The following is a 27502-nucleotide window of genomic DNA, read 5'->3' as shown; positions in this document are numbered from 1 at the left end:
ACCCCACCCCAGAAATATTTTCTGGCTATCACACTGCACTGCACGCTATATCATGGTCAAATCAGTAATAGAAATCGTTCAACAGTTGAAAGCATTCGCTTGGCCCAACCAGTGCGACGGAGTTATAAAATTCGGGAGGACAAGTATCAGGTGGAATTGGTTGTCACCAGGAAAAACCACCAAGAGTGATGTTCCATGGAGTGTAGCTCCCCCACCACACCGCCGATCTCCCACCGTCACTTCCAGTCCAGTCCAAGAATGGGCAGCCTTCGAGGCATGGACGCCGTCACGGGGTGGGGTTGGGTGGGGGGCGTTGCACCCCCCCCCCCGGCTTTCAGAAGCGTAGTGTTTCTGAGCCAAGACAATGTAGTTGCGAGCGCAGTTGACGCACCAGGACGTCAAACATTGTCCCCACCCCTCTCCCCGGGAAAAGTCCTGGCGGCGCCCGTGCCTCGAGGTCACCATGCCAGATTTGCAGGTCAAAGAAAGCGGATTAGCGTACAGAAGAAAGGGCAGTCGTACGATTTCTAATACGGTTCCCCATCACTGGGCCAAAAATATTCTGGAATGAATCGCAACGGATAATATATATAATCGAACTTCTTATGATGCCCTCCTTTACCGAGCACCATCCGCAGACATGTCACGTGCCTCTGAAGACGCTGAGAGGAAACTGAAGTGATCGTGAAAAACCGAAATCGAGTGAGGCAGATTCTTGGAAAATTCCGAGGCTTTCTAGGGCGGAACTGTGTTATAACGTAGGGTTTTGGGTTTTCGGAGTTTATTTTTGCGCGAGAAGTCGGAGAGCGTTTTTCGGAGTCGGGAGTGTTTTTCCCTCTCTCCCATCCCCCACCACGCGCTCCGACAAAGAAACCTCCCCTCCCCCCCAAAAAAACAAAACAAACGATGGTCTGGGGTCTGGATCCGCCCCTGCTGCGTTGCAACAAGTATAGCTATCCTTTCAAGAAGACAATATGCGCCACCACGTGGACATCGAGGAAGGGGGAAACACGATTTACAGGAAAAGGGAAAAGAGAGCCCTATATAGGGACTGGACATTTTCCAAGTAAACTTGAGAAGCGGTCTTAAATGCCGGCCTGTCGAGTAGAGAGAGTTTTTCGAATAAATCTGGAAAATATGTACTCTAGTTACACGATATGTGCGGTTGTATTGGGATGGGGCGCCACTATAGTTTCAGATTACAGATCGAACCTGTGAACGAACGTGCGCTCCTTTACAAATCCAACTGTGTTTCACGTGATCTTATCTCAGACAACCGCCGTTGCATAGGCTGCTGAACACATGTGCAATTAGGTGTATCAGGGATTTGCGCAGAGGTTGTCCAACTTCCAAATGGAAGTGTGACACCCGTATTCCCTGGCCTCTAGCGCTTTTATGGAAGCTTTTTTTTAAATTGCATATATTTTAGCTATTTGGTGGGGTTCTGGGAAAAGCCCTGGTATATAAGAAATGTAAACTTTACAGCAAACTCTGACACGTCACAGATCTCTGTGCGTTCCCAAAAATGCTCGGTACATGACAGATTGGGATCATTCGCAGGACCAATGCATGCATTTGTGATCGATGACATCTCATGTTCCTTCACGCCATCGTCAGTGGGTGTTTGTTTCTTCGTTGTTCCCATCATTCTGTTGCCGCATGATTTCGTACGCACGACGAAAACACCAAGAAAAACTAAAATGTCTCTCCCTTTTTGAGCTCTTCGAAAGACTGCGATACACTGCAGCCCCTAAACTGCGTATATATGTGAAACACGTCCTGCATTTCACGTGCGTTGTGCTCTCCACCACGTTCGCGTAAATTTGCACTCAATATAACGATTGGAAAGGCTGTTGAATGCACGAGTTGCGTGGCCCAGCTCGACTGGGTTACCACAACCAGCGGACGAAATCATGCTACCATGCCACGCGGTGACCGACGCTGAACACGAAGAGTGAAACGAACTCACCTGCGCCTCAGCAGCATGAATTATATCCCACTTCAGCAGCTACATCCGCGGAATGTATCCAAGTAAGAGCAAATATACGCGTTCCCTGCTGTACGTCGCCTTTCCCGACACGCACCACACGTACACCGGCGCTCTGGATATCCACCTGTTGAACGTTAACGGCAGCGCAGCGCCTCTCCTTGCCGCAGTGTAACTTCACAGTACTTGATGTACGAGTGACGCGCAAAGAGTGCCAATGACGGTGTCACGAAGGCAAAGTGACTGCAACACGAGGAGTGCCAAGAACAGATACACTGGCAGGACGACTGACATAGTAATCTGTCATAACGAACTGCAGCTTCGAAGTTTTGCATACTCGTTTTCTTGCGTGCTTATATCGTCGGATTGTGTTGAGTCGAAGAAATGCGAATGTTTGTGAAAGAATCTTGTCACAAAATTTTACGACACGGCACAGCCGCACAGCTGAATCGATACTAGGCGCGCGTACCGTGCTGCCATCTACAAATAGCATCATTCAAGCATATTCACGCGAACGCGACGTCGCCGGCTCGCCGCCCTTAGCGCAGATTAACGTACCGCAGGTTATGTGGTTATGCAGGACATTGAGGCTGTTCAGCAGGAAAATGGAATCCACTTTACATCGGGTGTCGTGTCTTGAAATCTGATATTGAATTTGACAGGTCTTTAAATTTTGTTCGCAACCTCCCGGCGCCGAGAAGCAGAAGTCGTTGAACGGACGGCCAGGAAACAATTTTATTCATTTATCTTTCTCGACGAGAAAGAAATGTTGTTATTCGTTTTTTTTTAAAGATCCCAGTAACATGTATAGGCATAAAAGAAAACGTACACACTATCAAAATCCACTTGCAGTGGTTTCAGTTTCGTTATTGTGCACCTAGTACCGCTAGTACCCCCTAGTGATATAACGAGTCAACTAAAGCGTGATCGGCTTTCACGTTTGTTGCGTGTTTGTAGCAGTGGCAGTTGTTGAGATTGCGGCGTGCTTTTCGTTTCCACGCGGTCTTGTTGTACTCTGTGTGTTAACTTCCTGTCGGATAACGTCCAATGATACTCGCACTGGCTTTTGCGAAGTCCTTGAACCTTGAACATTACTGAGGAAGGAACTCACCGTCAAGGCGATTGCCGCCACTTACGCGATGTCACACTACTGTCATAAAACGTCATTGTTATTCAGGAAAAGTCCTTGGGGAATTCATACTGATCGCTGTTGAGCTTCGCTATTGATCAAGTGCCCTCGGTTTGTGTCTTGAAAGTTTCCTCCTATTTGAATTTGCCGTACCTGGATCTTCCTAAGCGTACGTACGTCGTTGAGTACAAGTACGAGCCGGCTTTGATACCTACTTCAGTCCTCTCTGCGCTGACATTGCTGAAAGTCCGTATTTACCGCACGCACAAAAGTAAGCGCGAAAATGGATGCTGATTCGACGCTTAAATGTACAGAAGAAGACAAGGTAATATATTTTCCCGATTATTGTATTATTCCACAGTGTGTTCACTGATTTCCGTGCGTTACAATATGACGTTCCTCCTCTGTCAGATTTTTCTTCAGCCTTATCATTACATAATGAAGGTACCAGGGAAACAGATTCGCACAAAGTTGGCCCAGGTACCCACATTTCACAAACATCACGTCGATACTGTTAACTCTCTTTTTTTGTTTCATTAAGCTTATACGAGTACTGGTACGTTCCAGGCCTTCAACCAGTGGTTAAAAATACCGAAGGAAAAGTGCTACGCGATAGGAGAAATTGTTCAGATGCTTCATAATGCTAGTCTCTTGTGAGTATAGATTTTTATGAACCATACTGGCTTTTACTGTACACGCAGAATGCTGCGGTCAGAGTTAACCGAGGAACACACACAAATCCTGCGGCAAGCAGCTCCGAACTTAAGTCGATATATTTGTCAGCAATTATATTTCCAGAATCGACGACATCGAAGACAGTTCGGTGTTGCGTCGAGGCATTCCCGTGGCCCACAACATCTTTGGCATCGCCAGCACCATCAACTCCGCAAACTTCGTTTATTTCCTCGGCCTCGAAAAATGTCTCCAGCTCGGACACCCAGAGGCGATTGCGGTTTTTACGGGTAAACACAACATGATTACGTTACACAGCTGAGATGATCGATAGAACTCTGGCTAGCTGGTGCAGATTCATTGTATGAAACCTCGAGCTTCCTTATCCTTAACCACCACGCTGGACTGATAGCGAACATTTTGGCTTATCAGAACAGTGTCTGGAGCTTCATCGTGGTCAGGGGATGGAGATCTTCTGGAGAGACAACTACATCTGTCCAACGGAGGAAGAATACGCTCGCATGGTCAAGAGAAGTGAGTACAAGGCAAAGGAAAATCCTAAATATGCAATAAAAATTGGGAATATATCACTCAGATGTCAGAAAGCTGGCAACAGCAATGGACAGGTAGGACTCTGCAGCAGTAGTGTGAACATGGCTACCCAACATGCAAGAAAATCAAAACTTGTTCTCAATACATCTTCTCAGGCATTTCATAGATTTCATGTTCATCTGTGCTTTTTATAACTACACGGTTTGTGAAGGCGGGTCTTTTTTATTTTTTTGTCTGTTCCAGAAACGGGAGGGCTCTTTGGTTTGGCCGTGAGACTCATGCAGCTGTTTAGTGAGAACAAGAGGCAAGTTTTCACGTCTTCAGTTTTTTTCATTTAATCTAGGTACATACAATCACTTGCTCCAGCCTTCAATCTTAAACGTAAGTTTAGTGGTTGCACTCTGTGCACGTGAGCTTGTGAAATGCAGTGCAGTTGTCACCATGAATGCGACCGCCCTATTAACTGGTGTTAATACTTACGGTAGTGCTAGCGGAGCATTGCACTGTAAATGCATGAGTGCTCTTTCTTTCTAGTGACTTCACAGGGCTCATTGGCACATTAGGACTGTATTTTCAAATTAGGGACGATTATGCCAACCTCGTCTCAAAAGAGGTAACCCGTTCGTTCTTGATAGAATCGTTGATGAATTGATACAGTTAGTAATCATACTTTTCGAATTTCAGTATACAGAAAATAAGAGCTTCGCTGAAGACCTGACCGAAGGAAAGTTTTCATTCCCCATCATTAATGCCATTCAGACATACCCGGATGATCCAAGGATGATGAGTATCTGCTGCCAGCTTAATTGCATCTCCTTTTACAGTGTCATATGACGCAGGTTGTATTATGCTTTGTTGCTATGCGCAGAAAAATTAACTTTATCCTCACGTTTGTCGTTACATTTTTATAGTAGAATACCCCAGAGCACCCAAAAATAGTCTCTGCTTCTAGGATAATGGAAATTTGAAGGATAACTAGGACAACTATAATTAGGGTCTCCCGTATTCACGTTGAATGCTTTTCACAGATTGGCAGTATACAGGGTCTTCTAGCCATCGCAGAATTTTTATTTTAAAAAAAATGCACGTTTGTCGTTACATTTTTATAGTAGGATACCTCAGAGCACCCAAAAATAGTCTCTACTTCTAGGATAATGGAAATTCGAAGGATAACTAGGACAATTATAATTAGGGTCCCCCGTATTCACGTGGAATGCTTTTCACAGATTGGCAGTATACAGGGTCTTCTAGCCATCGCAGAATTTTTATTAAAAAAATGCACGTGCATGTTTCAGGATTTTTTAAATGTGGAATGGCGTACAGCGGGGATAGTCTCTCAATCTGCTATCTCGCTTTTGCCCGAAATTCCCTAATTAAAGAGTTAGTTAATGAATTTTAGGTAATTAGTCATCGAGTAGTTACACTCTCTCTTCGAGAGGATGTCGGCCTGGCCGTAGAACTCAACTGCAAAAACATCTACGTTGCTCTCAGTTTTTTTTTTATTTTTAATAAAAATTCTGTAAAGGCTAAAAATAAGCACCCTGTACATTGTTGTAAATTCAATTTTGTGGGAGCATGCATTATGTATCGCCGACTCTGTTGTTTCCGTCACATTGGTTCTGTACAAAGGGCTTGTTAAGTTGAAAGCTAAATGTGAAAAAAAAAAAGGGCTTAAACTGTTCTAGATGACTGGAAAACCAACTGTCAATATTCGTCGGGTTCGTGTATCGATAGCAGGGAGAGGTAGCAAACGGGTTGGGGTGGTACCAAAACAGAAACGGAAACAAAAACAACAGTGGTGGCAACAGAGACTGAAACAGAAACGAATATGGGCCAGTAACGGAGGTGATAACGGAAAACGGAAAATATTCTGTTACGTCTCCGTGATCTATAGTGGCCTACAGGGCTTGCCATCAAAGACGGTCGCATTGTGTTCGAGCGAGTGCAGTAACACCTCCAGATATATTCTAACTCATTCATGTCAGACGGAACTTGTCACCTTAACACACACCACCAGATATTATACGAAAGAGAACGACGGATATAGAGATTAAGAAGTACGCCATCGACATTCTCGACAAGCTCGGCTCTTTCGACCACACCAAGCGGACGTTGCAGGAACTCGACGCGGAGTAAGTGGCCGTCCAGATTTTTGCGCTTCTGATTTTTACCCTCTGAAGCATCAGGGCCATATACTACACAGACGATATCTGCTTATTAATAATAATTATTATTAATAATAAGCAAATATCGTCTGCTAAACAACTTTGACTTTGCATTGATGTGACAATAGCAGACACACTTTTGCAGACGTTACAAGAATGTACGTGAAGACTTGCTAGAGTGTAATAATAAGTTATTACGCTTAATTACACTCTAGCAAGTCTTCGACCTGTCCTCTGTCACGCATATTCTTGTGACGTCTGCAAAAGTACGTCCGCTATTGTCACATCAATGCAAAGCCAAAATGTGCATGTACGATTTGTTTTCCTTGTTCAGTGTGAAAATTATGAAGAAAGCACAACCCCAGAGTAACAAGAGTAACATGTTTAAAGGTAGCGAGAGTTTAAGAATGTTTTTCGGTGTAAGAGGCTTTAACAAGTGTAAGTGATAGCACAGAAAGTAAAAAACATGCTGTCCGTGGTACCGAGTGTCTCGAAATATAACACTTATCCTGCAGGGCGCGTGAAGAAGCTGAGTCGCACGGCCACAATCCAGTCCTGATACAAGTGCTCGATGAACTAAGAACCTGGTGATGAAGACTGTTCCTTGTGACAGTTTTAATAGGACCATATTCATGTGCTGTGCATCACTTTGTAACCTGCTAGAAACCTGCACAGACGTTGCATTGTTAGACCACATATCATAAATTAAGGTATTTAATTTTAATTACTCGTCAGGGCCTGTTGCTTCACGGATTAGATCGAAGCTCATTAGTAAGTTATTATGCAGAGGAGGTTTGACTGCCATGAGTACTATGCAAATGTACTTGCACAAATAGAATTCAACAACTGTAGAAGCGAAACACAACATATGCAAACAAGTGAACCTCAGATCAACATTTTTTATGTAATCCAAGCAGCATTATACTCTGCCATATGATCTGGTTGCCATCGGATCGTCTGATGATGTTTCCAAGTTGAATAAAAATGTTTTGTGCATAATGTTTACGTGTAATGGGCAGTCAACTTGCTAAATGTCACACTATGAACTTATGTGTTGACATTTAATTTTTCTCTGATGTTGCTAATAACAGAAATGAGCCCCATAGCCCACTAAAGTTACATCACAAAACTGAAATGTAATTGCTACTGCAGTGGACAACTAGAGCACATTAAAAAAAATGTTTTATAGTTACAGTAAGACTATTTTCCTTGATTGGTTCCCGCACAGAGACGCTTACAAGATGCAGAAATCTACTAAGTCAGGATTTTGGTTACTTTGTCTGTGCAGGAGTACTGCTTTCGCTTGCAGATACTCTAGATGGCACTGCTGTAGCTTGTTATGGAGGTAGCTTATGTTGGGTGTTTACGTTACACATGAGAGAGCACAAGCTTGCTGGATAGTGGTGTACATCATAGGCACTGACTGTGTGGGGGCTTGGGGGGTCAGGCCCCTTCCAACAAGTCTACCCAGCTGACACTCAAGATGAACGTTGCGAGGGATATCCTAAGATTTGCGTGTTTCCTGAGAGTGAACATGAAAATCCTGTAAAAACTTTGGGAGGGGGGGAGGTGAAAATTGATTACCGAAGACTGACTGTCTCAGCTCGATAAACGGAAGAGCATTGACCTTGGGTGTAAAAAAAAAAATGAAATTCATAATGTTGGAGGAATTAGAAGAAATTTTGAATTAGAATTGCTGTATCATGCAAGAAAAGAAATATTGGAAAGAAACTATAAAATATATAAGAAAAGAAACATACTAAACAGCGTAAAGTATGACATCAAAGGGTGCTTGTTTGTAGATCATTTAATAACCTCCATGCTACATGAGATTGCACTGTGGGGATTACTTGCAGTTATCGTTAAAAAGTGCGTCTTATATACTGTCTCGAAAATCGTACGTACAAAATACTGCGGAATCTATTTTTGCTGGGCTTCGAGAATGCACAAGGTTATTGCTGCATTGAATTTAGTCATTACTTGAAGTTCACAGCATCATCTTATTTTCTACAAATATAAATGCAAAAAGAAATGCCCAAGCATCACCACATCTGTGTACGGCATAAATATTCCGCTGCCGTAAGTATTCAACGGTATTCTGTGTGCGGCTGCGATAAATATTCAATGTGGACACGAGATTCATCAGATGTCCCTCATATTAACATTTTCAATCCCATCATTGAGGTACTCGACTGAACTGTACGACCTGGATGTCACCGGACTGTCATTTATTCGAAGGAGAGGGCCATCTTTCCTATGGAGCTTCCACCTGTAACGATATTATCTGCCTTCAGCAACGTCTCTAGCAGTGATGATGAAACAAGGAAGTCACCGAAAAGGTTAGCCAGCTGTAGGACTCGAACCCACATCTTCTGGATTACCGGTCCAGGGCTCTTACCAATTGAGCTCAGCTAACACACCTCCCCAGCGACTTCCGAGGGTGCGTCATCTCGAGGGACACATCAACCACTCTCTCTCACTCATCCCCCTTTCACTCTTACATTTTTCTCACTCATACATCACACAATCGTACGACGGGATCGACGCAAGCGGCAACTGTTGAACGTGAGAGAACCGACGTTCTGAGGCTGGAACAACATAGAAAGGACAAATGCGTACAAAGCCTCAAATTGCCTAAGAAATCAATGATGATAGATGGAAGTTCTATGTTGTTCCAGCCTCAGAACATTCTCAGCCTCAGTTCTCTCACATCTCTAGCAGTATTTGCAAAATTCAAAGGACCTGTTCTTACATACGGCGCTTTGCTCCGGAGCACTAGAAAACAGCACTGTTTTTTTCATCCTCGCGTGACTAGGAAGAGCTGGAAAACAGAGCTTGTCAGAGCTGAGCTGCTGTCAACTTTTTCAGCGCTGGTTTGTGATAGCCAATCAAGAGGCTGTTTTACAGATGACGTTGCCGGAGCTGTGGGATTGTTTTGCTTCCAGGTTTTGCGATATTGTGTCGGTGTCGTGGCGAAGTGAACATGGAATCACATTTTCCCAGCTGACTGAGCTTGAACTTGAGATTGAGCATAGCCTACGGGGGTCAAGAATGTGCATAAGACAAAGCAGCAGTGCATCACGTCACCAGTGGAGTTTCGCGAGACTTGAGCTGCCGAGCGCTCTCCTTTGCAGGCGGGAAAACAAAGGTAGAAAACAGAGCTTGGCAAAGCACTGTAGTATGTAAACAGGCCCGAAGTCACCATTGTTTGGCACCAAGCGAAAATCTATGCAGTGTAACAACTTGCATAACAAATTTCTTAACTGTGGAAAATTTGCCGACTAACTATGTACGTGGCAAAAGCTGGCTAATTTTTAGCGATGGAAATCCTTCATTGTATAAGACAGCATTCGGTTAACTACAATAACTAGCCTAGTGAGTTTCTGAATTGTAAAATACAGTTGACTAATTACGTAGGTAACAAAATGACACTGGCGTAGAAATAAAAAAAAATCGAACAACCCAATTTTGAGAAATGTGAATTTGTTGTCGAAAAATATTAGATTGACTTCATTAGGTTAGATTAATATTAATTAGATAATATTCATTAGTAATATTAATATAATAGTAATATTAATATAATTAATAATAATATTAATTAGATAATAATAATCTAATGTTTGGAACATGCTCTCCTGCATCGGACGGCACATAAATTTGCTTACCTGACGTTATAGAACCACAAACCAAGTACCACAATGGCCATGGCTAAAATCCCAATGCAAACGCCCATCGCTATGATGGTGTGTTTCGATGCTGAGCTCTTCTCTCGACTCTCCTCGGATGACAGTATGCCACAGCCAGAAGGTTTGGTGACAGGTGTCGTGTCGGGCAACACTGTGGTCACCGTTGTAAGGGTACCTGGGTGCGTATTTTCAACTGTAGTTGACGCATCGTTCCCTTTCGTCACATCGGCCGCCGTAACCATGCTGGTACTCATCGTGTTTACGGTCGTGATTTGTTCAGGTGATGGAGTAGTGATGGTAGAGTGTGGATGCGGTGTTGACGATGCAGAATTTGAGCTTGATGTTGATGTTGATGAAGCTGTATTGGATTCCGTTGGAGTAGCGGGGCTTGACACCTGTACGGGGCTCGATACGGGGATAGTACCTGCAGGTTCTGTAACCGAATTCTCATCAGCTGTTGTTGTCGGATCTGGCTTGGATGTAGTATGTTTTGCGGTATTCCCCATAGGTAAATGTCCCAGTGTCACCACATCATTAACAGCAGCTGGTGTTGTCGTTTCCAATGAAGCCTCGCTTGTCTGGCCCACACTGTTAGAGATTCTGCTTGTAATTGTAGTTACTGGCGAAGTACTTTTTTGAGCTTTTCCAGTTGGAACCTCTGGTGTAGTTCCTTTTGTTGCACTTGTTATGTGCGCGGTACCCTCCTTGGTATCAGCGGTTGTGTCACAGTTTACAACACAAGCGTAACCTGAAACATGCGAAAAATCTCAATGCCAAAAGTGGAGCAAAAGATTTTGTCCCTTCGCATTCATATTAGCACTGTGTGTTGCACTTCTCCAAATGTTCACAGCTGAACTCTTGTTGACGTAAAGCAAGCTAATGAAACAATATTAATGAAATAAGACGCAAATGATTTCAATAACCGTTGGTTCATAATATTTAATATATGTTCAGTTTTATTAATATTATTATGATGATTGATTGATTGAATTGTTTGATAAATGAAATGGAAAAAGGTAGTGAAAACCTCAGAAAGTAAATGAGAAAAAAAAAAAGAGAACAAATCAATTTGCTAAGAAAGTTGCACACTAGCAGTGCTAGCAAAGACGAATCGCTCAGTATGTTTTGCACACTACGATTTTCAGAAAAAAAAAAAAAAAAATTGAGAGAGCTCCTAAAGATGGTAATCAAGCGCAGATACATGTATTTAGAAATGCGCCTGAAGCAAAGATGTTCATTACATCTGTCTCACTAAACCACTGAAAATGCCATCTTCGCATGCACCCTTTGCGTCTTTAACGTATGACCAAATAAAAAAATAAAATAAAAATCTACACGGGTCATGGATAAGTTGCTTAAGAAAGTAAGCTACAACTACAGATAGCTTGAAAAAAGAAAAGCACAATTATACTGCACGCTTGTTACACATGCGCAGCAGTTGTTTTGTGAACTTCTCGTCACTCAGCTCCCATCGTTTCAGCTCGCACACCTTTCCAACACCAAAAGGTGCTTAAACATTCCTGCTGTAATGCTCTAAAGATCTAAAGAACCAAATGCTTGGAAACTGTTGCGTGGACAGATATGGCACCACCTGGACAACTTATATTTTACAGCTTTGACTGCTCTACAATACTTCAATTTAAAGGAAAGAACATTAAAGCTCTACTCACACAAAAATGCAAGGACAACATACGCAGCACCCATGCTTCAAACTCTACCGTAAACACTCGCTGCACAGAGGCATGCGGAGCGATGTACATATTCTGCCACCTTTGCACACATCCTTACGTGATTGATAGCGGGGCAACGTTCAGTGCGCACATATTTACGTCAGGAAGCCTCTCTTCCCACGTCACACTATGCAGTTTCGAGTCAGATTCAAAAAAGGGCAACGTCTGCAGTAAGCGAGAAAAATGTATCGATCTACGTACCCGAAGCAGGATACAACTGCTCTTGCTGATATGACGGTCGGAACTGAAATGATGATACACACACAAGACTGTTGTGCTCCAACGAAGCGCTGAGTAATACACACCCAACCTGCTTTGAGCTATAAAGGGAACTAGTTATGCATGCATGCATGCTTCATTCGAATTAGTGATCCTTGAAAGGACTCGTATCTCCAAACAGGAAGCAGTGCTTAGTATGGTGAACAATGGAAGCTTTTTCTTCTACTGCATAAAGTGGCAGGCCAAACCTGTATGACCATTGGGCAAAGTGGTAGTGAGAAATCAACCTTCAGCAAACACATTTTGTACTTCATTGGTTAACACTGCAGAATAAAATTGAGGACCTATAAGACAGCACAAGGCATGATTCACGAGGACTGAGTGGCTATGGAGAACATGGTGGATGACAAGTTTTATGGCACATTATCAACCACCTTACAAAACAGTGGTGGGTACTCAGTGGACAACATCGTTCAATCCAGTTCTACGCTGTGGTACATACATAAAAATTTAGTATATGAATGGAAGTGATGATGCTGATGATTGTTTATGTTGATGAAGTTTATTGGCACAAAAGCAAAAAAAGGCCATGAAACGAAGTGCAGCAGTTTTTTTTTTTATGTAGTACTAGCAGAAAACATTGTCAATATCATTTAATACGTTCGAAATTTCACGGAACCACCTACGCTAACCTCAAAACGCACAGTACTGATGTTCACGTGCAGACAGGCTGTTCTGATCAAACAGTGATCAAAACCATTCTGGAATTCAGCCCTTCTGTAACAAAATCTGTTTCGCCTGACGGCATCTAGCAGGCACTGTCAGCCCCTGCACAGTGTGGGGAGGTGTTGGAAGTGCAATGTAGTGAAAGACAAACACGCTAGAAAAGAAAGTGCAGCGACAAAGGTTTTATTAGACGACATTTACAGACGCCTACCACGGCGACCACCCTTTCTGCGTGTGCTGTCCGAGGGAATTGGCGTCACATCCTCTGCAAGGACAACAAAAAACGAAGTTTTTTTGTGTGTTCTCAAGACCTTTCACTGAGGGCAATGCGTCTGACTCCATAAGGAAGACCTTTAATTTGCCCTACTGAACAAAGAAATCTAATTGATCGAAATGTTAAACGACACGCTGCTCATACATAATGCTGTTTTTTTAGCCTCACAAATGTTTTTTGCACCACCCCTACTTATGTGTAAATGTTGTTTGCATTCCTAAGCAAAGGAATTAGAACATGATGTTTGAAGCACAATATCTGACTGCTTTGACTAAGAACGAGAGTTCCCCCACCCCTCCCGAATGAAGCCCCCCCTTCCTGTTACTCCACCTTATTTTACCCCCATGCCACAACCAAATCAATGGGGATCTTCTACTACGAGCAAAGCATGTCCGTTCTTTAAGGCTGAGCCCCTGGCACAGGAAATGGTACCAGAGACCCTAAACCAGCCAGGAACCGGTCACTGCTGTGGCACCAGATCGACACCTGCCAACCCACGTGTCGGAAAGCAAGCTCTAATGTGGTGCTCTAATGCAAAGCATGAGGGTACGCAGCTGTAGCTCTGCTACTACAGAGTAGCAGGAACTCTCATTCGCCTAAGATCACCATCATACATGAACTCCCATCGACACGCTACGCAGGTCATGAGACTGAGCATCCTGATTTACATGTTGTGACGGCATTACCTACGCTTGTTGGGCTTCAAACAAGAGGAAAACAAGTTTGATGCGAATCATGCGTATTCCAGCATGGTCTCAACAACAAACAAAAGGGGAAAATTTTGCGTTATTGTCGCAAAGCTAACAAAGCTGGAGGAGCAGGGAATAAGGGGATTAGTCCTGGGCAGACATTTGCCTGGAAAGTCTGCCAGGAAGCCCAGGGAAAACCTGACAAGCCAGTGCCAGGATTCCAATCCCTCCAAGGATGTGAGGGTTTTGAAACCAGTGCAGGTAATTGGCAAATGAGAACATTACTTTCACACACGGATGTCTCGTATAATTATCAAATTAAAAAAGATTAATTTGCGCATGAGGCACAGCTAACATGCAGGATTTGCTGAGTTCGCAAGGAACTATTCCTTGGACAACCCTAGATTCGAAAAATTTATGACCCAGTGCATTCTCATGAATAATTAGGGCCAGATTTTTTTTCGTGCTTTATTTTTCAGCAAAATCAGGGGTAGATATCGGGTTATATTTTGCTTCGATAATTCAGGTGTAATAGAGTTGAACTGAGCCTGATTCAACTCAATTCCGGCTGAATTAGATTGAACTGATTAGATTGAACCACGGCACACAGACAGAGTACCAATATTTAGTCCACGTCTGTTGACAGTTTGCATGAGCATATCTGTGCATTCACAACACCGTTTCCAAAGTTTGGATCCCCCTGGTTTAGCAGTTTTCGGGGAAATATCACGCTAAACCCTGTTTTTGCCCATTTTACCCGTGAAATAAATACCGGGCAAAACTGGGTAGAACCCTAAAAAGTCGGGCCCTTTGAATAACACGTCAAGGACGGAACCACAGTTTCCATAGACCAACAACAACCGTGCCCTTCTGACCATTCGCTTTCAGCTTCAAATATTACTGAAGCGGAACTCCTTTAAAGTCACCTTACATTCGCATCCGTTCCAGCAGGTTCTCAAACTATAGTGCCATTTCATTCCTCATGAACCACTAACCACGGTAACCAACCTTACCGTCTCTTTAATGCATCAAGCTCCGAAAAAGACGGCTACTCACCAATACGACCAATCTTCATGTCTGATCGAGCGAGCGCCCTCAGTGCCGATTGCGCCCCTGGACCAGGTGTCTTTGTCCTAGATAAAAGAAGGGGTGCCGTGTTACGAACATTCTCAGAGCGCACGACTGTCCATCCCACTGGAAGTCCGAGGAGCCCAGAAAGGGACTGTCTGAGAGTATTTTTTTGCCCCGTGCATGGTGGGCAACAGAACAGAAAACGATTCTCCCAGTTGCTGTGGCACTCATATGACACTCGACACGCCATTGCGGCACTTTCGCACCGAAGCAATGCCGAGCTCTTTCGAGTGCAAACACGCAACACAAATGTAACACTGCTGTAATTGTACAGGATCAACAATCCTGTAATTGATTTCAGCCCTGCATATACCGTACATATATGCATAAGTGGCGCTACCTATATTTAGGGCCTGACTTTTTAGGGTTAAACCCGTATCCGCCCGATATTTACCCCCCGAACAAAATCTGTAAAATTCGGGTTTAACCCACCCGAAAACGTCCGGGTCGCATGGCACACTCATTAGCGTGCATTAAAATAAAGTTTGATAACATTGCTAAATATTAGTTCCATGTTAAGACACATTTTTATTAAACAAAAAAAAATCACCCGAATGCACCCGAATTCCTGACAACAGAATATGCCGTAACGGGATTTAACCCGAATACACCCGAATTTTCAAATGAAAGATATCACCCGATATTTACCCCCCGAATTTGGCCAAAAATAAAACCCGAAAAAGTCAGGCCCTACCTATATTTTGCGAAGATGAAGTCCTCGCGAATATTTGTACTTTTACGGTACTTCGAGCAGCCAGACTGTGAGCTACTTTCTGCGGTCATTTTCCGCAGTAAATGTAACTGCAGTAAAAGTAATTTAGTGTGTCATAAGATGTTCTCTCTCACCTGGTACCCCCTGTGGCACGTAGCTTGATGTGTAACGCCGTGATGCCGACCGCCTTGCACTTCTCTGCCACATCCTGAGCAGCCAACATGGCAGCGTATGGGGATGCTTCATCACGATCTGCCTTCACTTTCATGCCTCCCGTCACACGGGCAATGGTTTCCCTGCACAGCGTGTTAGCAGCTTTAAAAGGCACTCTCCGCATGGCCCAAAAGACTGTCAAGCAGAGCGTGATCAGCTACGGGAACCCCTTCCTCCACCCTGACGATCACATTATGTATATTCTCTAGTTTCAAGCATTGCATGCACCACTTATGTGTACTGTGGCCGTACGCCTTCTAATAAACGTCGTATCTACTGAAATTTGAAGCAGAATGCTTTATGCACGTATGAATGTTCACATTTCGCTGCCAGTTAACAACGTTCATCGATCTCTGTACAAACTGTGCTCACAATTTCATTTTCTCATTCACATTTTGGACAAAATTTGGCAACCATAGTAAAATCCCACAGCTTCTATGTGAATATGGCACCACTATGAACAGAGCACCATCATTTGTTTTTGTAGAATCGAGCGTGAAAAATCGAGTTGGCGGTGGGCTACAGTTGGCGGTGAAAAAGTAATATTAACGTATTTGGGTGTCATAGCGACTATAAAAAAAATTCTGGCTCACAATACACTTATTATGCGAGGTACCCAAATGAACTGTAATGCAAACTCGGCGAATAACGCCAACAACGCCCTCGTGAAGCAGATCGGCGATCCGGCGTAAACATGTGCAAGAGTATTTTTTGTCCTGTGAATGAAGGGTCTACAGAACAGAAAACGTTTCTCTCCATCTGCTTTTGCACTACTATGACACCCTGCATCCATCGCGGCGCGTTAACACCCTACGATGCAGGGCTCTTTTCGGTGCGTTTTAGAAAATTTGACAAACTGCGGACGTACCTGCCAGACAAATCGGTAACATGGACGAACGTGTCGTTAAAGCTGGCATAGATGTGCGCTACACCAAACACGTTTTCGCCGTCCAGTGCTTGTGGTCCCAGAGCCACAACGGGCTGTTCTTCCTTTTGCTTTCCTTTACGAGGTGCCATGGTGCTGAAATGCAAGCAATTTGAATGCAATGAGACATTTGCTGTACGATACACAAACAGAAGTGAGGCCCGTGATACTCGGCGTCGAATACCAGACGTATTCCACCAAAACTTTAACAAATTGCGACGTGTGCAAGAAATGTCATAACCGTAACTTCCAAATTACGGTTACTGATTACTTAAAAATAATAATTTCACGTAGATGTCAAACGATATATCTCCCAAAAACCGCACAACATACCTAAAGGGAAAATGGCCACAGCCGAAAAGGTCTCGTGAGGTCTCGACGATCGCGAGGTTGTGGAGCAGTGACGTAAACGAGAATGAATAAGTTATTGTTTCCAAATCAAAGTATTATTCAGTTATAAACTTAGCTATAGATGTAACTGCAAGCGTCTGAGCGTCATATCATCTGAGAAAGTCTTTTTGCGATTAGTGAAATTGACTTTGTGTCTCTCGTTCACGGCTCTGCGCACATCTGCCAGAGCCAGAGCCAATACAATCCAAATCCACAAAAACAAGCGTCAATAAACGTTGTGGAGTGGTGTCCATCTAACCGTTTGTGGTGTTTTGCGGGGTATTTTTAAAGTGAACTTCATCACATGTAAATAATCTCTATCGTGGAAGCATCCCAATTCCCTTCACCATGAAGATCACCCCTGAAATGCTAAACGTGAGTAGCACACAGGTGTGACGAACACAGGCACGCAAGACTCACTCAAAGCAACCCATGTGAGCAACACGGAATGCGTATAATATTCTAACAATTTCCAGGAGGAGGATGACCAACCATACGAAGAAGAGATTGAACGTAATCCTTTTTCGGTCAAACACTGGATGAGATACATTGAGCACAAAAAAGACGAACCGAAAGATGTCATCAACACAATTTACGAACGAGCACTGAAAGAACTTCCTGGGAGGTTTGTGGTGGTACATAACGAATATCTCAAATAATGACTGTTACGTACATGCTTCAGCTACAAGATCTGGTACAGCTACCTGAGGCTGCGATTGAAACAAGTTCGGGACCTTTGCATAACGGATCCCGCTTATGAAGAAGTGAATGGAACATTCGAAAAATCCCTCGTATTCATGCATAAGGTAGGTCGTAATAAATCAGTAACGCAGTTACCTGTTGTGCGAAACTCTCTCTCCTTGCAGATGCCTCGCATATGGATGGATTACTGCAAGTTCCTCACGCAACAGCAGAAGATCACGCGCACACGGAAAGTTTTTGATCGTGCATTGCGGGCGTTGCCGATCACACAACATCATCGTATATGGCCACTGTATTTAGAATTCGTGAACATGCACAACATCAAGGAGACTGCAGTCAGAGTTTACAGACGATATCTGAAGGTACAGTGATCAGCGTTACGAGATAAACTTACACGCTGGTTGTTACAAAATAAGAACTGCTATTAGAATAGCAGTATTGAAATTCTGAACAAATAACCGCTGGTGTAGACAATAGTTTGTGCTGAGCCCTGTTGTTGTTATGTCTAGCTACACATTTATCCGCTTGCTTGCGTTATAGGGGTTGAGCGTGATCAGCCGTTCCAGATTTTTGCTTTTCGGAACAGAGTGACACTTTGCTGTTTTTCTCTTCAGCTTTGCCCCGAGAATGCGGAGGAGTTTGTAGAATACCTGAAGAAAGTTGGGAAGCTCGATGATGCTGCAGTGTTGATGGCCGACATTGTCAACAAGGAAGACTTTGTGTCGAAAGAAGGGAAGTCGAAGCATCAGGTATGGAGCCTTAAATAAATAAATGAATAACTGTAAATAACAGTAAAAAATTCGTCTTAGCTTTGGAACGAACTCTGCGATTTGATCTCAAAGAATCCGGATAAAGTGCACTCCCTCAAAGTGGACGCCATCATTCGCGGAGGTCTTAGGAGGTACACGGATCAGATTGGTCAGCTGTGGAATTCCCTCGCGGACTACTACATCAGAGCTGGACTGTTTGAAAGGGTCAGTCTGTTGTGATCCAACCGCACGAGAGCTTCGGGGGATTGCTCTCTGCGATGTCATTGGTGCAGGAAAGAAACTCTCTTACTTTTTCAGGCAAGGGATATTTATGAAGAAGCCGTCAGAACAGTACTCACTGTCAGGGACTTCACTCAGGTTTGTTCAGTTCCCGCCACGGCAGCTTCTCGTACAAGATTGAAAAAGTCTGGTTTACTGTAACACGAAATACGGTAACAAGTCACCACTATCATGTTTCAGGTGTTCGATGCGTTTGCCCAATTTGAAGAAAGCATCCTCTGTGCAAAAATGGAACAGACTAGCAAAGCTCGGCCAACTGAAGAAGGTACGAAAAATTGTCCAAGACGTCATCGGCCACCAGATACAGTGCTTAGCAGACGACGAACTTGTTTTGCATGAAGTGCACGATTTGGAATAATACTGGCAAAAATACTTCAAGGATCTAAAGAGTACTTTAGCTTTCCTCTGTTTTGTCTTTCAATGAGATGAACGACACGAGGATTGCACATCTTACCATTTCATTTCACTTGTCACATCCACACATTTTTACCTGCAGACGACTTGGATCTGGAGCTGCGTTTGGCGAGGTTTGAAGACCTGATGGATCGGAGACCTCTGCTTTTAAACAGGTCAGCTTACTCGGTAACAATGGCAATTTGGGCACACTGGTGACACATAATCGATAAAAACCGAAGAGTGCATACAGGAGACAAGCCTTATGTTTTAACTTGTAAATAATTACTGATTGTTGTTTAACTCTAAAGTGTGACTAAGTTACACTATTTTCCAGGGTCATTTTGGCAAGGATTCAAATGCTTAGCCATTTAGCGGTATAACTATTACGAGTGCTAAAACAATTTTCAAGTTACTTTAATGACATAACTAGCTGTAGCAAGCTATATTTCAAGGAGTAACTAATTGTAACCTTGTTGCACTTTTTACCCATTACTACTAGACAGCACTTTTTGTCTGTCTTTTTTGCATCTGTCACCTGTATGGACTCTTGGTTCGTTCAACTAAATTACTCAGTTGCATAAAATTCGACAGCTTACATTAACAATTTTGTGCGTTCTGCAGCGTTTTGCTCCGCCAGAACCCTCACAACGTCCACGAGTGGCTAAAGAGAGTAAAGTTACTCGAGGGCAAACCGCGGGAGGTCAGTGTGTGTTCACCGTTTCAACGTTACGCTAACTGGTGGTGGTGCTGACTCCACGTTGTAATTTACAGATCATCAACACCTTCACGGAAGCTGTCCAAACCATAGACCCAAAGCTAGCAACCGGGAAGCTTCCCAGCTTGTGGGTGGCCTTTGCCAAGTTCTACGAGGAAAATGAACAAATTGAGGATGTTAGTACGAGTCGTGGATGCAATGTGCTGTTTCCTAATAAGTCGGCTGACTGACGATTGGAGTCAAATTTGAACGAAAACTATATTCCTTTGAAAACAGGCACGCATCATCTTGGAGAAAGCGACGCAAGTCCCGTACACCAAGGTGGAAGATCTTGCCCACATCTGGTGTGAATGGGCAGAGATGGAGCTTCGGCACGAGTAAGACCCCAGTGTTGTTGCTCTATACACTAAGACAGTTTGTGTCAGGAGAGAGGGCGAAGTTTGGAGAAGCCTTGTGGCAAAGTGTCTGTCCGGGGGAGTGGGCAATAGGGGACTGTGGGAAACTGGGGTGTTGGGGTGACAGCTGACCTACTTGCATAACTTATCCCTAAACATGGCTGCTGGCTGACTCGTGGGAATTGTAGTCATCACAAGGTGCTCCTTCGCATCACCATAATTACCCCATCACAAAACACAATTCATCGTCACATTGCTGCAGCATTTTGTGAGAAAATCGTCAAACCACACAACATCACTCAACACTGCCATCATTGCTCATCACCACCCTCACAGACCATCAGTAACATCAGCAACGAGGCATAACATCACTCAACAATGCCATCACAGACTATCACGTCACTCAGCATGACACGTGGTACAATACCACTTTGGTATAATATATTTTGATATATAATACTTTGGTATAATATATTTTGATCACTGAAGGCATTAAATGAATGCTGTGTTGCAAGAAAACACACAAAACAAAGTGAAAAAAAAAAAAGATTTGGTGTGCAGCTTCAAAATATTCAGATCTCTCTAAAACCACACCCATTTTGACCTGTCTGTACGATCAAACTTACTTATTTCACCATTACGGTGTTAAGGTCAGGCAAAAAGCTACGGATACACGGCCTGACAATGTCCAGGTCGAGTTTGACTCCATTGTTTCTCTTTGCAAAGGAATCACGAAGGGGCTCTGAAGTTGATGCGGAGAGCCACTGCCGTTCCATCCCGTAAAGTTGCCTATCACGACCAGGTAACAATGACCCCCCCCCCCCCCCCACTTTTACGCTTGTCGAGGAAAACTAACGAAACTTACTTTGTCTCCAGAACGAACCTGTCCAATTTAGAGTGTACAAATCGCTCAAAGTTTGGTCCCTGTATGCAGATCTGGAAGAAAGCTTTGGAACATTTAAGGTATGTCAATGCTCCTATCAAGTTGGTCGGTGTGTGATGAGATTTTCTATTTATTTTTTCTGTAGACCGCAAAAGCAGTCTACGATCGTATCATCGACTTGAGGATAGCGACACCGCAGATCATCATCAACTATGGCTTGTTCTTGGAGGAAAACAACTACTATGAAGACGCATTCAAGGTTAATTTTCTACTTCAAATAAAGCGCTATATTTATTGCGTTATAAATTATCCCTCCACACTTTGGAATGTGTGTAAGTAAATACTGTGTGACCAACATCCTGTCAGTGTCTCGTGATGTCGAACGGAAGTTATGGGTAGAGCACCTAGCTTTCTGCTGTGGAGGGTTAACATTTCCTCGAAGCGGGATCTACAAATTCCCGGGATTCTGTGGTCAGGAGAAAACAAGCAAAAAAAATATTGCAGCATTCTTCGCAAGAACGCGTACCGACTCATCCCACACGCTTTTCCAGCCCTTCTGCAACTTTTCAGTGCGCAAAGCAAATTAGACTCAACTCTGCCAATTTATCTCTGGGTGTTCCTGTCGTTAAATTTTCTTCCGTTGCGCCACGTTCAGCCTTGTAAGTGCCAGCAGTATCGGTCAAATGAGGCATTGCAGTCGCAACTGGTCGGGTTTAGCCTGCGAAAAATGTGACAGATCGGTTGAAATCCTTACATAATCTCGTTATATAATATTCCACGAAAAACCACGTTTCAGAGGGAAACAGCATGTTCCGCGAGACATGGCCAATTCTGCAAAATTTCGCAGAAAGCTAGGGGCTCTAGTTACCAGAATACGAGATAGGTTTTCCTGGAGTTAATATGTTAAAAATGAGGCAGTCGTATGTCAAACACACAAAGCTTGCAGAGTTTACGTACAAGGAACACAAAGAATTTCTTGAGAGCCTTAGAGAAGACAACTTGTACTACGTTTTCGTGTACAGATTTCATTATGTAAGGTACCTCGACACCTGCTGTTGGAATGAATGTCTTGTATCGAGTTTTCTTATCTAAGGACTTAAGTGAAGTCTGTTTGCAAAGTTACATGTGCATGTAAGGAGGTTTGTTTCGTGACTGATTGGTAGAATAACGGAGTGCAATAAAACTTCTTCTGCAGGCCTACGAGAAAGGAATAGCACTTTTCAAGTGGCCCAACGTCTTTGACATCTGGAACACATACCTCACAAAGTTTCTCAAGCGCTACAACAGTCTCAATTCCAACGTGAGCAAACTGAGCAATGTTATTGCTGTATACAGTAAAACCCGTGGATAGCGATAACGCGTATAACGATATTCCTCGTAAAACGATGGTTCATGATTTTACCGTCAAAATATACATTGTTTCTATGGGGAAACGACCCGCGTACAGCGATGGAGGCCGCGGTTCCGAGTACTCGTATAACGATGTGGAACGCTGTCTCGTGCGCGTAACCTCGCGGCGATTTTCATCACGATAAGATACAGTACAATCTCGATTATACAAATCTCACGGGGTAGCGGAAAGAATTCGTATCATCCGAAATTCGCATCAAACGAATTAAACCCGCGAGTCACGCGACAGTGTTCTAAAGCAAGCTTCTCCTAAAGCACGCAGGCGCTAGGTGAAGCCGACTTGCGGAATGGTGACGTGTAGTGTTGCCAGAAGATGTCCGATATGTTCCCTGATTCTCTCCACGAGTTCTGGTCGCTGTTTTCCCAAGCCAGTGCGATGTCACACAGCTTCGCGTTTTTTCTTTGCATCTGTTTCTTTTTGTTTTGCTACACGCGGGGTGGCGCGACTTTTCGGGGATGCGCTATTTAGGTCAGCCCTCGTTTAACAATGTACCCCGTATAACAATGGAAGTCGCGATTACCGTCAGTATCGTTATACGCGGGTTTCACTGTATTTACGTAATGCCATTCTTGGTTCGTGATTCCTTTTTCACACCCGTTTCTCTCAACCATTTCAGGGAGGCAGTAAGCTGGAGCGGGCGAGAGATCTCTTCGAGCAGTGTCTGGAAGGCTGTCCCGCAAAATACGCGAAAGGTAATGCATCGGTCTTGGGTAGTAACTTGTAACTAGCTACTTTTCTACAAAAGTAAGTAGTTACTGCTTTTGGTTAAAGTAACTGTAAAATATAAATAGGTTATTCAGGTGTTGCAGTATTTTCCACGCGTCGGTTCTCTAGAGAAATTTTGTTGAAACGTCAGATGCGCAGCCATTTTTTGCAAGCAGGAGTTCCACAAATTTTCTCATCCCATACACAGCCAGGGTGGCCCAAGACTAACTCCTACGGCCTTACACTGGCCACCGGAAATCTTCCGTTTATAATACGGAATAATTACACTTGGACAGTACAGTTCCCAAGAAAAATTGCCACCTCTTATCAGACTTTTTTAAAGGGACTATGAAATTTCCCGAACCCCCATACTTTTTTTCGATGGAAACTGTTCTTCCCGCAGAGAAACTAATATGCCACAAATTTTTCCGGACGAAATCGCTCCACTCTGCGAGGAGCGCGCGCTGGAAATGTCTCTTCCGCGTTCCTCCTCTCCCGCGCATATTTCCCTGCCGATGGTGTAACTGTACGGACCGCTCTTCGGTTCCCCGTTACGTCACCGGTGTTGCACAATGGCAAGTAATGCCGCGAGCTCGCGCTGTGGCTGCCGCCACTGCCGAAACCTGCCGATCGCGCGAAAGCTGCTGTCATGGAGATTTCCACTCCCGATGAACGCATACGCGGGATCCTACGGCGCATGCTCCTGGCGGGATTCCTCGGCTCGGCAACACGTCACGATGACGTGTTGCTGAGCCGGCCGTGGTCGCGTCAAGTTACCCGTTGTGTCTCCGCTCGGCAGCTCGTCACGGCGTGGCGCCAGGTGTCCTCCCTTCGCCGCTACGATTAAATTCGCTCCCGAGAAATCCGCTCGCGCGACGAAAGTAAAATTTCGGTTCTAGACTCAGAAAAATGTCTTCTTTCGAACGAAACGAAGAAAAAAATCGTTTCATAGTCCCTTTAAGATGTAACTGTAAAGTTACTGAGTTGTAGCTTTAACCTATATTTACTATTTCTGCAGGGTAACTATAACTCGGTTACTTTTTGTTTAGTAATTTACCCATGGCTGGTATGCACCCGAGATGCACCCACTCGGAAAGCAGGGCATTGGTTCGAATTCCACTGCTGGTACCTTTCGTCAGCTGCCTTTCATTAATCGCTCACAATCTCACTGGGCTCCAAATGTGCCATAAACTACGCCGTGCACAACAAATTTGAGGCCCATTTGACACGTAATAAAATTTCACATCACTGCACAGCCCTGTACCTGTTGTATGCGAAGTTGGAAGAAGAACACGGTCTTGCCCGACATGCCATGGCCATCTACGACCGCGGTTGCAAGGCGGTGCTTCCGGAAGAACAGTTTGAGGTAAAATTCTGAGAGCCCAGGCTAGAATATGTGTTTTTGATTCGAGAAATTTGTGGCAACTTCTATGGTGCTTAAAACAGCTATAAATCTTTTTGTGTCATTCTCCTATTCACCCTTAATTTGAGGAGTACCATCAGATATGAGAGTCTAGGGCTAGGGGACGGAGGTTAAACAAAAGGTGAAACAAACCGGTGGCTATACAGAGTATGGAAATACAGGGAATTAAATACAAGTTTGGCCACTCCCCCGAAAAATCACCACAATCTTCATTGTACATTATGTTTTGGGAAGTGAGTAGCTTGCTGACAGAGATTGACTGAAACCATGCTCCTATGACTATAAGCAACACAAATGCATTGAACTCTGTTGTAGCATAGTCCCATTTTCTCGTACTTCCCATAAAATATATAAGATGACAGCACATAGCATACCGAACCGTACGCGAGGAGGCTTTTAGGTCATCCGCTGGATTCGTGGAAGAGACCCGGCACATTCACACCACCTCTCCGCAGATGTTCAACGTGTACATCCGCAAGGCAGCAGAAATCTACGGACTGACTCACACGAGGCAGATCTACGAGCAGGCAATCGAAGTCCTCCAGGACGACAAAGCCCGAGACATGTGCCTGCGTTTCGCGGAGCTCGAGAGGAAGCTCGGAGAGATCGACCGCGCTCGGGCGATCTACGCTCACTGTAGCCAGATATGCGATCCACGTGTAAGTGCGACGCGGGGGTCGGTTTCGGAAACGGTTCCGTTGCTCGAGTGACCTTTTTTGTTTTCTTTTTCGCAGACGACGTCCAACTTCTGGAACACGTGGAAAGAGTTTGAGGTGCACCACGGGAACGAAGACACGGTGAGAGAGATGTTGAGGATCAAGAGGAGCGTCCAGGCAACGTACAACACTCAGGTCAACTTCATGACAGCGCAAATGCTCAGTGCTACGGCACGGGAAGCTGCAGCCAATGGTAATACTTTCCACAATGTAGCAATTTTTGACCTTAGCGGACCAGTTTCTAACGTGTCTGCTTATAGATAGAGCCAGACTTTTTCGGGTTATATTTTCCAGCAAAATCGGGGGGGTAAATACTGGGTTATATTTTGCTTCAATAATTGGGGTGTAATCGGTTTGAACTGAACCTAATGAACCTAATTCTTGTTGAACCGGGTTGGATCGGGTTTAAATTTTGGTTTACTAGGCATAACACATGACACACCAGCAGACACAGAGTGTCGATATTTAGTCTACGCATCTAAGAGGCAGCAGAGTTTGTTTTGACAGTTTGTATTTGCATATTTATGCAGTTACAACACAGTTTCCAAAGTTGTGTGTTGGCTGTGATGACTTTGGATTCCCCTGGTCCAGCACTTTTCGGGGAAATACCGGGTTAAACCCAGTTTTTCCCCCCCGATTTGAATCTGGAGGTAAATATCGGGTATAACCCTAAAAAGTCAGGCCCTACTTATAGACTACAAGTTTGAGAGTTCAAACCCAATCGAACACGCCAGCAACTTAGTGACGTGGTACAAGTTGCTCGGACGTGTGGATCCTTGGCAAGCATGTTATATTATATTCGAACGAATCTGCGAATACGGCTCTTCCGTATGCCAAAGACGCCTTCAAAGGGACTTCATTGTATCATTGCAGCTGGAACAGAAGAGCCAAAGGACACCATGAAACAGCTAGAGGCAGCAGCAAGAGTATTGGCTGAGGAAGCCAGAAAACCCGGAAAGGATATTCTCTTTGTGAGGTATGTCATGTTGGTGTGAGTAACGGTGTTGCTTATGTGCTTGAATGGATGTCTTTCGTACTCTGCTGTGCATAGACCCTCAAGTATTCGGGTTTCATGCTTTAGTACTTTTTGTGATACGAACCCCAACAGTATTTTTAGAAAATGTGTTTTTAGAATGGCATGAAACATTTAAGCATTTTCGTGCAAGAGATACTAGTGTGGTTTAAGTCTGCATCTGATGTGACACATCAGAAGTTTTCACGTCACAATGTCAGCACCAATCAAATATATTGTATAGTCGCGATCAGGATTTTGATTTGATTTGATTTCTCTTGACATTCTCTAACAAATGAGATAGCACCTGACTGTCACAACATGAAGGCTGGCCAGCTACTCTCATATTTGAGACACTTTCCATATTTATAACATAAATGTGGTTACTCCATCAGGCACAGTTTTAAGTGAATTGAATGGTCATTTTGCTCCGTTCAAGGCACAGCTTGGATAGAATATGTGTAAAAGCGTCGAAAAATCAATCTGTCTCCACACGCTGTGTTTTGCAGAGGTGGCACCACTGCAGATGAAGACAACCTGGCAGAGAGAAGCAGAACAGCAAACCCAGACGAGATCAACATCGACGATGACGACGAATCGGATGACGACCAAAGGGTAGAAGGTACCACCGTCCGAACCCCCAGATCATTCAAAATATATTTCACATTTTGTGTATTCCATTTTCCCAACTCAACTTTTTGCCATTCTTTTCAGAAGTGGCTGTTGAGCAGAGGCTGGTTCCCGAGGAAGTGTTTGGAGACCTGAAGAAATCATCCGAAACTGCTTGAGTTGTTGCTGAGCTGTGTAGTAAACATGTTTTTCAAATTTTTCCCGCATGTTGTTGTGGAAACTGTTTAGATACCACCGCTGAACTAGAAGTGGGCTATAGAAGGTA

The 27502-nt window shown here is 43.9% G+C and overlaps 4 protein-coding genes across 10 annotated transcripts in view; 2 read left to right on the top strand and 2 right to left on the bottom strand.

The window, feature by feature from the left end:
- Nucleotides 1-2440, bottom strand: part of LOC135368981 (TBC1 domain family member 2A-like) — a 216382-nt gene extending 213942 nt beyond the window's left edge. The window contains exon 1 of the mRNA XM_064602567.1: nucleotides 1970-2440. The gene's annotated coding sequence lies outside the window, so the exon portion shown is untranslated. The remainder of the gene's footprint in view (nucleotides 1-1969) is intronic.
- A 459-nt stretch (nucleotides 2441-2899) lies between these two features.
- Nucleotides 2900-7506, top strand: LOC135368983 (terpene synthase-like). 7 transcript variants are annotated; one of them, XM_064602570.1, is made up of 10 exons: nucleotides 2900-3441; nucleotides 3528-3596; nucleotides 3684-3769; nucleotides 3900-4078; nucleotides 4221-4322; nucleotides 4584-4644; nucleotides 4875-4953; nucleotides 5025-5148; nucleotides 6358-6472; nucleotides 7021-7506. In XM_064602570.1, the coding sequence occupies exons 1-10, from the start codon at nucleotides 3400-3402 to the stop codon at nucleotides 7094-7096; spliced, it is 933 nt and encodes a 310-aa protein (XP_064458640.1). In that variant the 5' UTR covers nucleotides 2900-3399; the 3' UTR covers nucleotides 7097-7506. The 7 variants fall into 7 exon arrangements, with proteins under 7 accessions (XP_064458640.1, XP_064458641.1, XP_064458639.1 ...); XM_064602571.1 differs by having other exon boundaries at nucleotides 3658-3769; nucleotides 3915-4078; XM_064602569.1 differs by having other exon boundaries at nucleotides 3658-3769.
- A 788-nt stretch (nucleotides 7507-8294) lies between these two features.
- Nucleotides 8295-17236, bottom strand: LOC135368985 (mucin-17-like). Its single transcript, XM_064602576.1, has 6 exons — nucleotides 17144-17236; nucleotides 16754-16906; nucleotides 15807-15968; nucleotides 14886-14962; nucleotides 10171-10939; nucleotides 8295-8774 (listed from the first exon to the last, which is right to left on the bottom strand). The coding sequence occupies exons 2-6, from the start codon at nucleotides 16900-16902 to the stop codon at nucleotides 8648-8650; spliced, it is 1284 nt and encodes a 427-aa protein (XP_064458646.1). The 5' UTR covers nucleotides 16903-16906; nucleotides 17144-17236; the 3' UTR covers nucleotides 8295-8647.
- A 159-nt stretch (nucleotides 17237-17395) lies between these two features.
- Nucleotides 17396-27437, top strand: LOC135368982 (pre-mRNA-splicing factor syf1 homolog). Its single transcript, XM_064602568.1, has 23 exons — nucleotides 17396-17575; nucleotides 17677-17825; nucleotides 17883-18006; nucleotides 18067-18264; nucleotides 18517-18651; nucleotides 18712-18876; nucleotides 18970-19029; nucleotides 19132-19216; nucleotides 19448-19520; nucleotides 19969-20047; nucleotides 20119-20238; nucleotides 20339-20439; nucleotides 21184-21259; nucleotides 21334-21420; nucleotides 21486-21599; nucleotides 22536-22640; nucleotides 23368-23443; nucleotides 24713-24822; nucleotides 25335-25538; nucleotides 25614-25788; nucleotides 26469-26571; nucleotides 27117-27229; nucleotides 27322-27437. Exons 1-23 carry the CDS (start codon nucleotides 17549-17551, stop codon nucleotides 27393-27395), a joined length of 2553 nt encoding a protein of 850 aa, XP_064458638.1. The 5' UTR covers nucleotides 17396-17548; the 3' UTR covers nucleotides 27396-27437.
- Nucleotides 27438-27502: the final 65 nt, after the last annotated feature.

The sequence above is a fragment of the Ornithodoros turicata genome, chromosome 9, assembly GCF_037126465.1.
Source record: "Ornithodoros turicata isolate Travis chromosome 9, ASM3712646v1, whole genome shotgun sequence".
NCBI classification, from domain to species: domain Eukaryota; kingdom Metazoa; phylum Arthropoda; class Arachnida; order Ixodida; family Argasidae; genus Ornithodoros; species Ornithodoros turicata.
The sequence above is the reverse complement of the archived record's forward strand: the minus strand, read 5'-3'. Positions and strand labels throughout refer to the sequence as shown.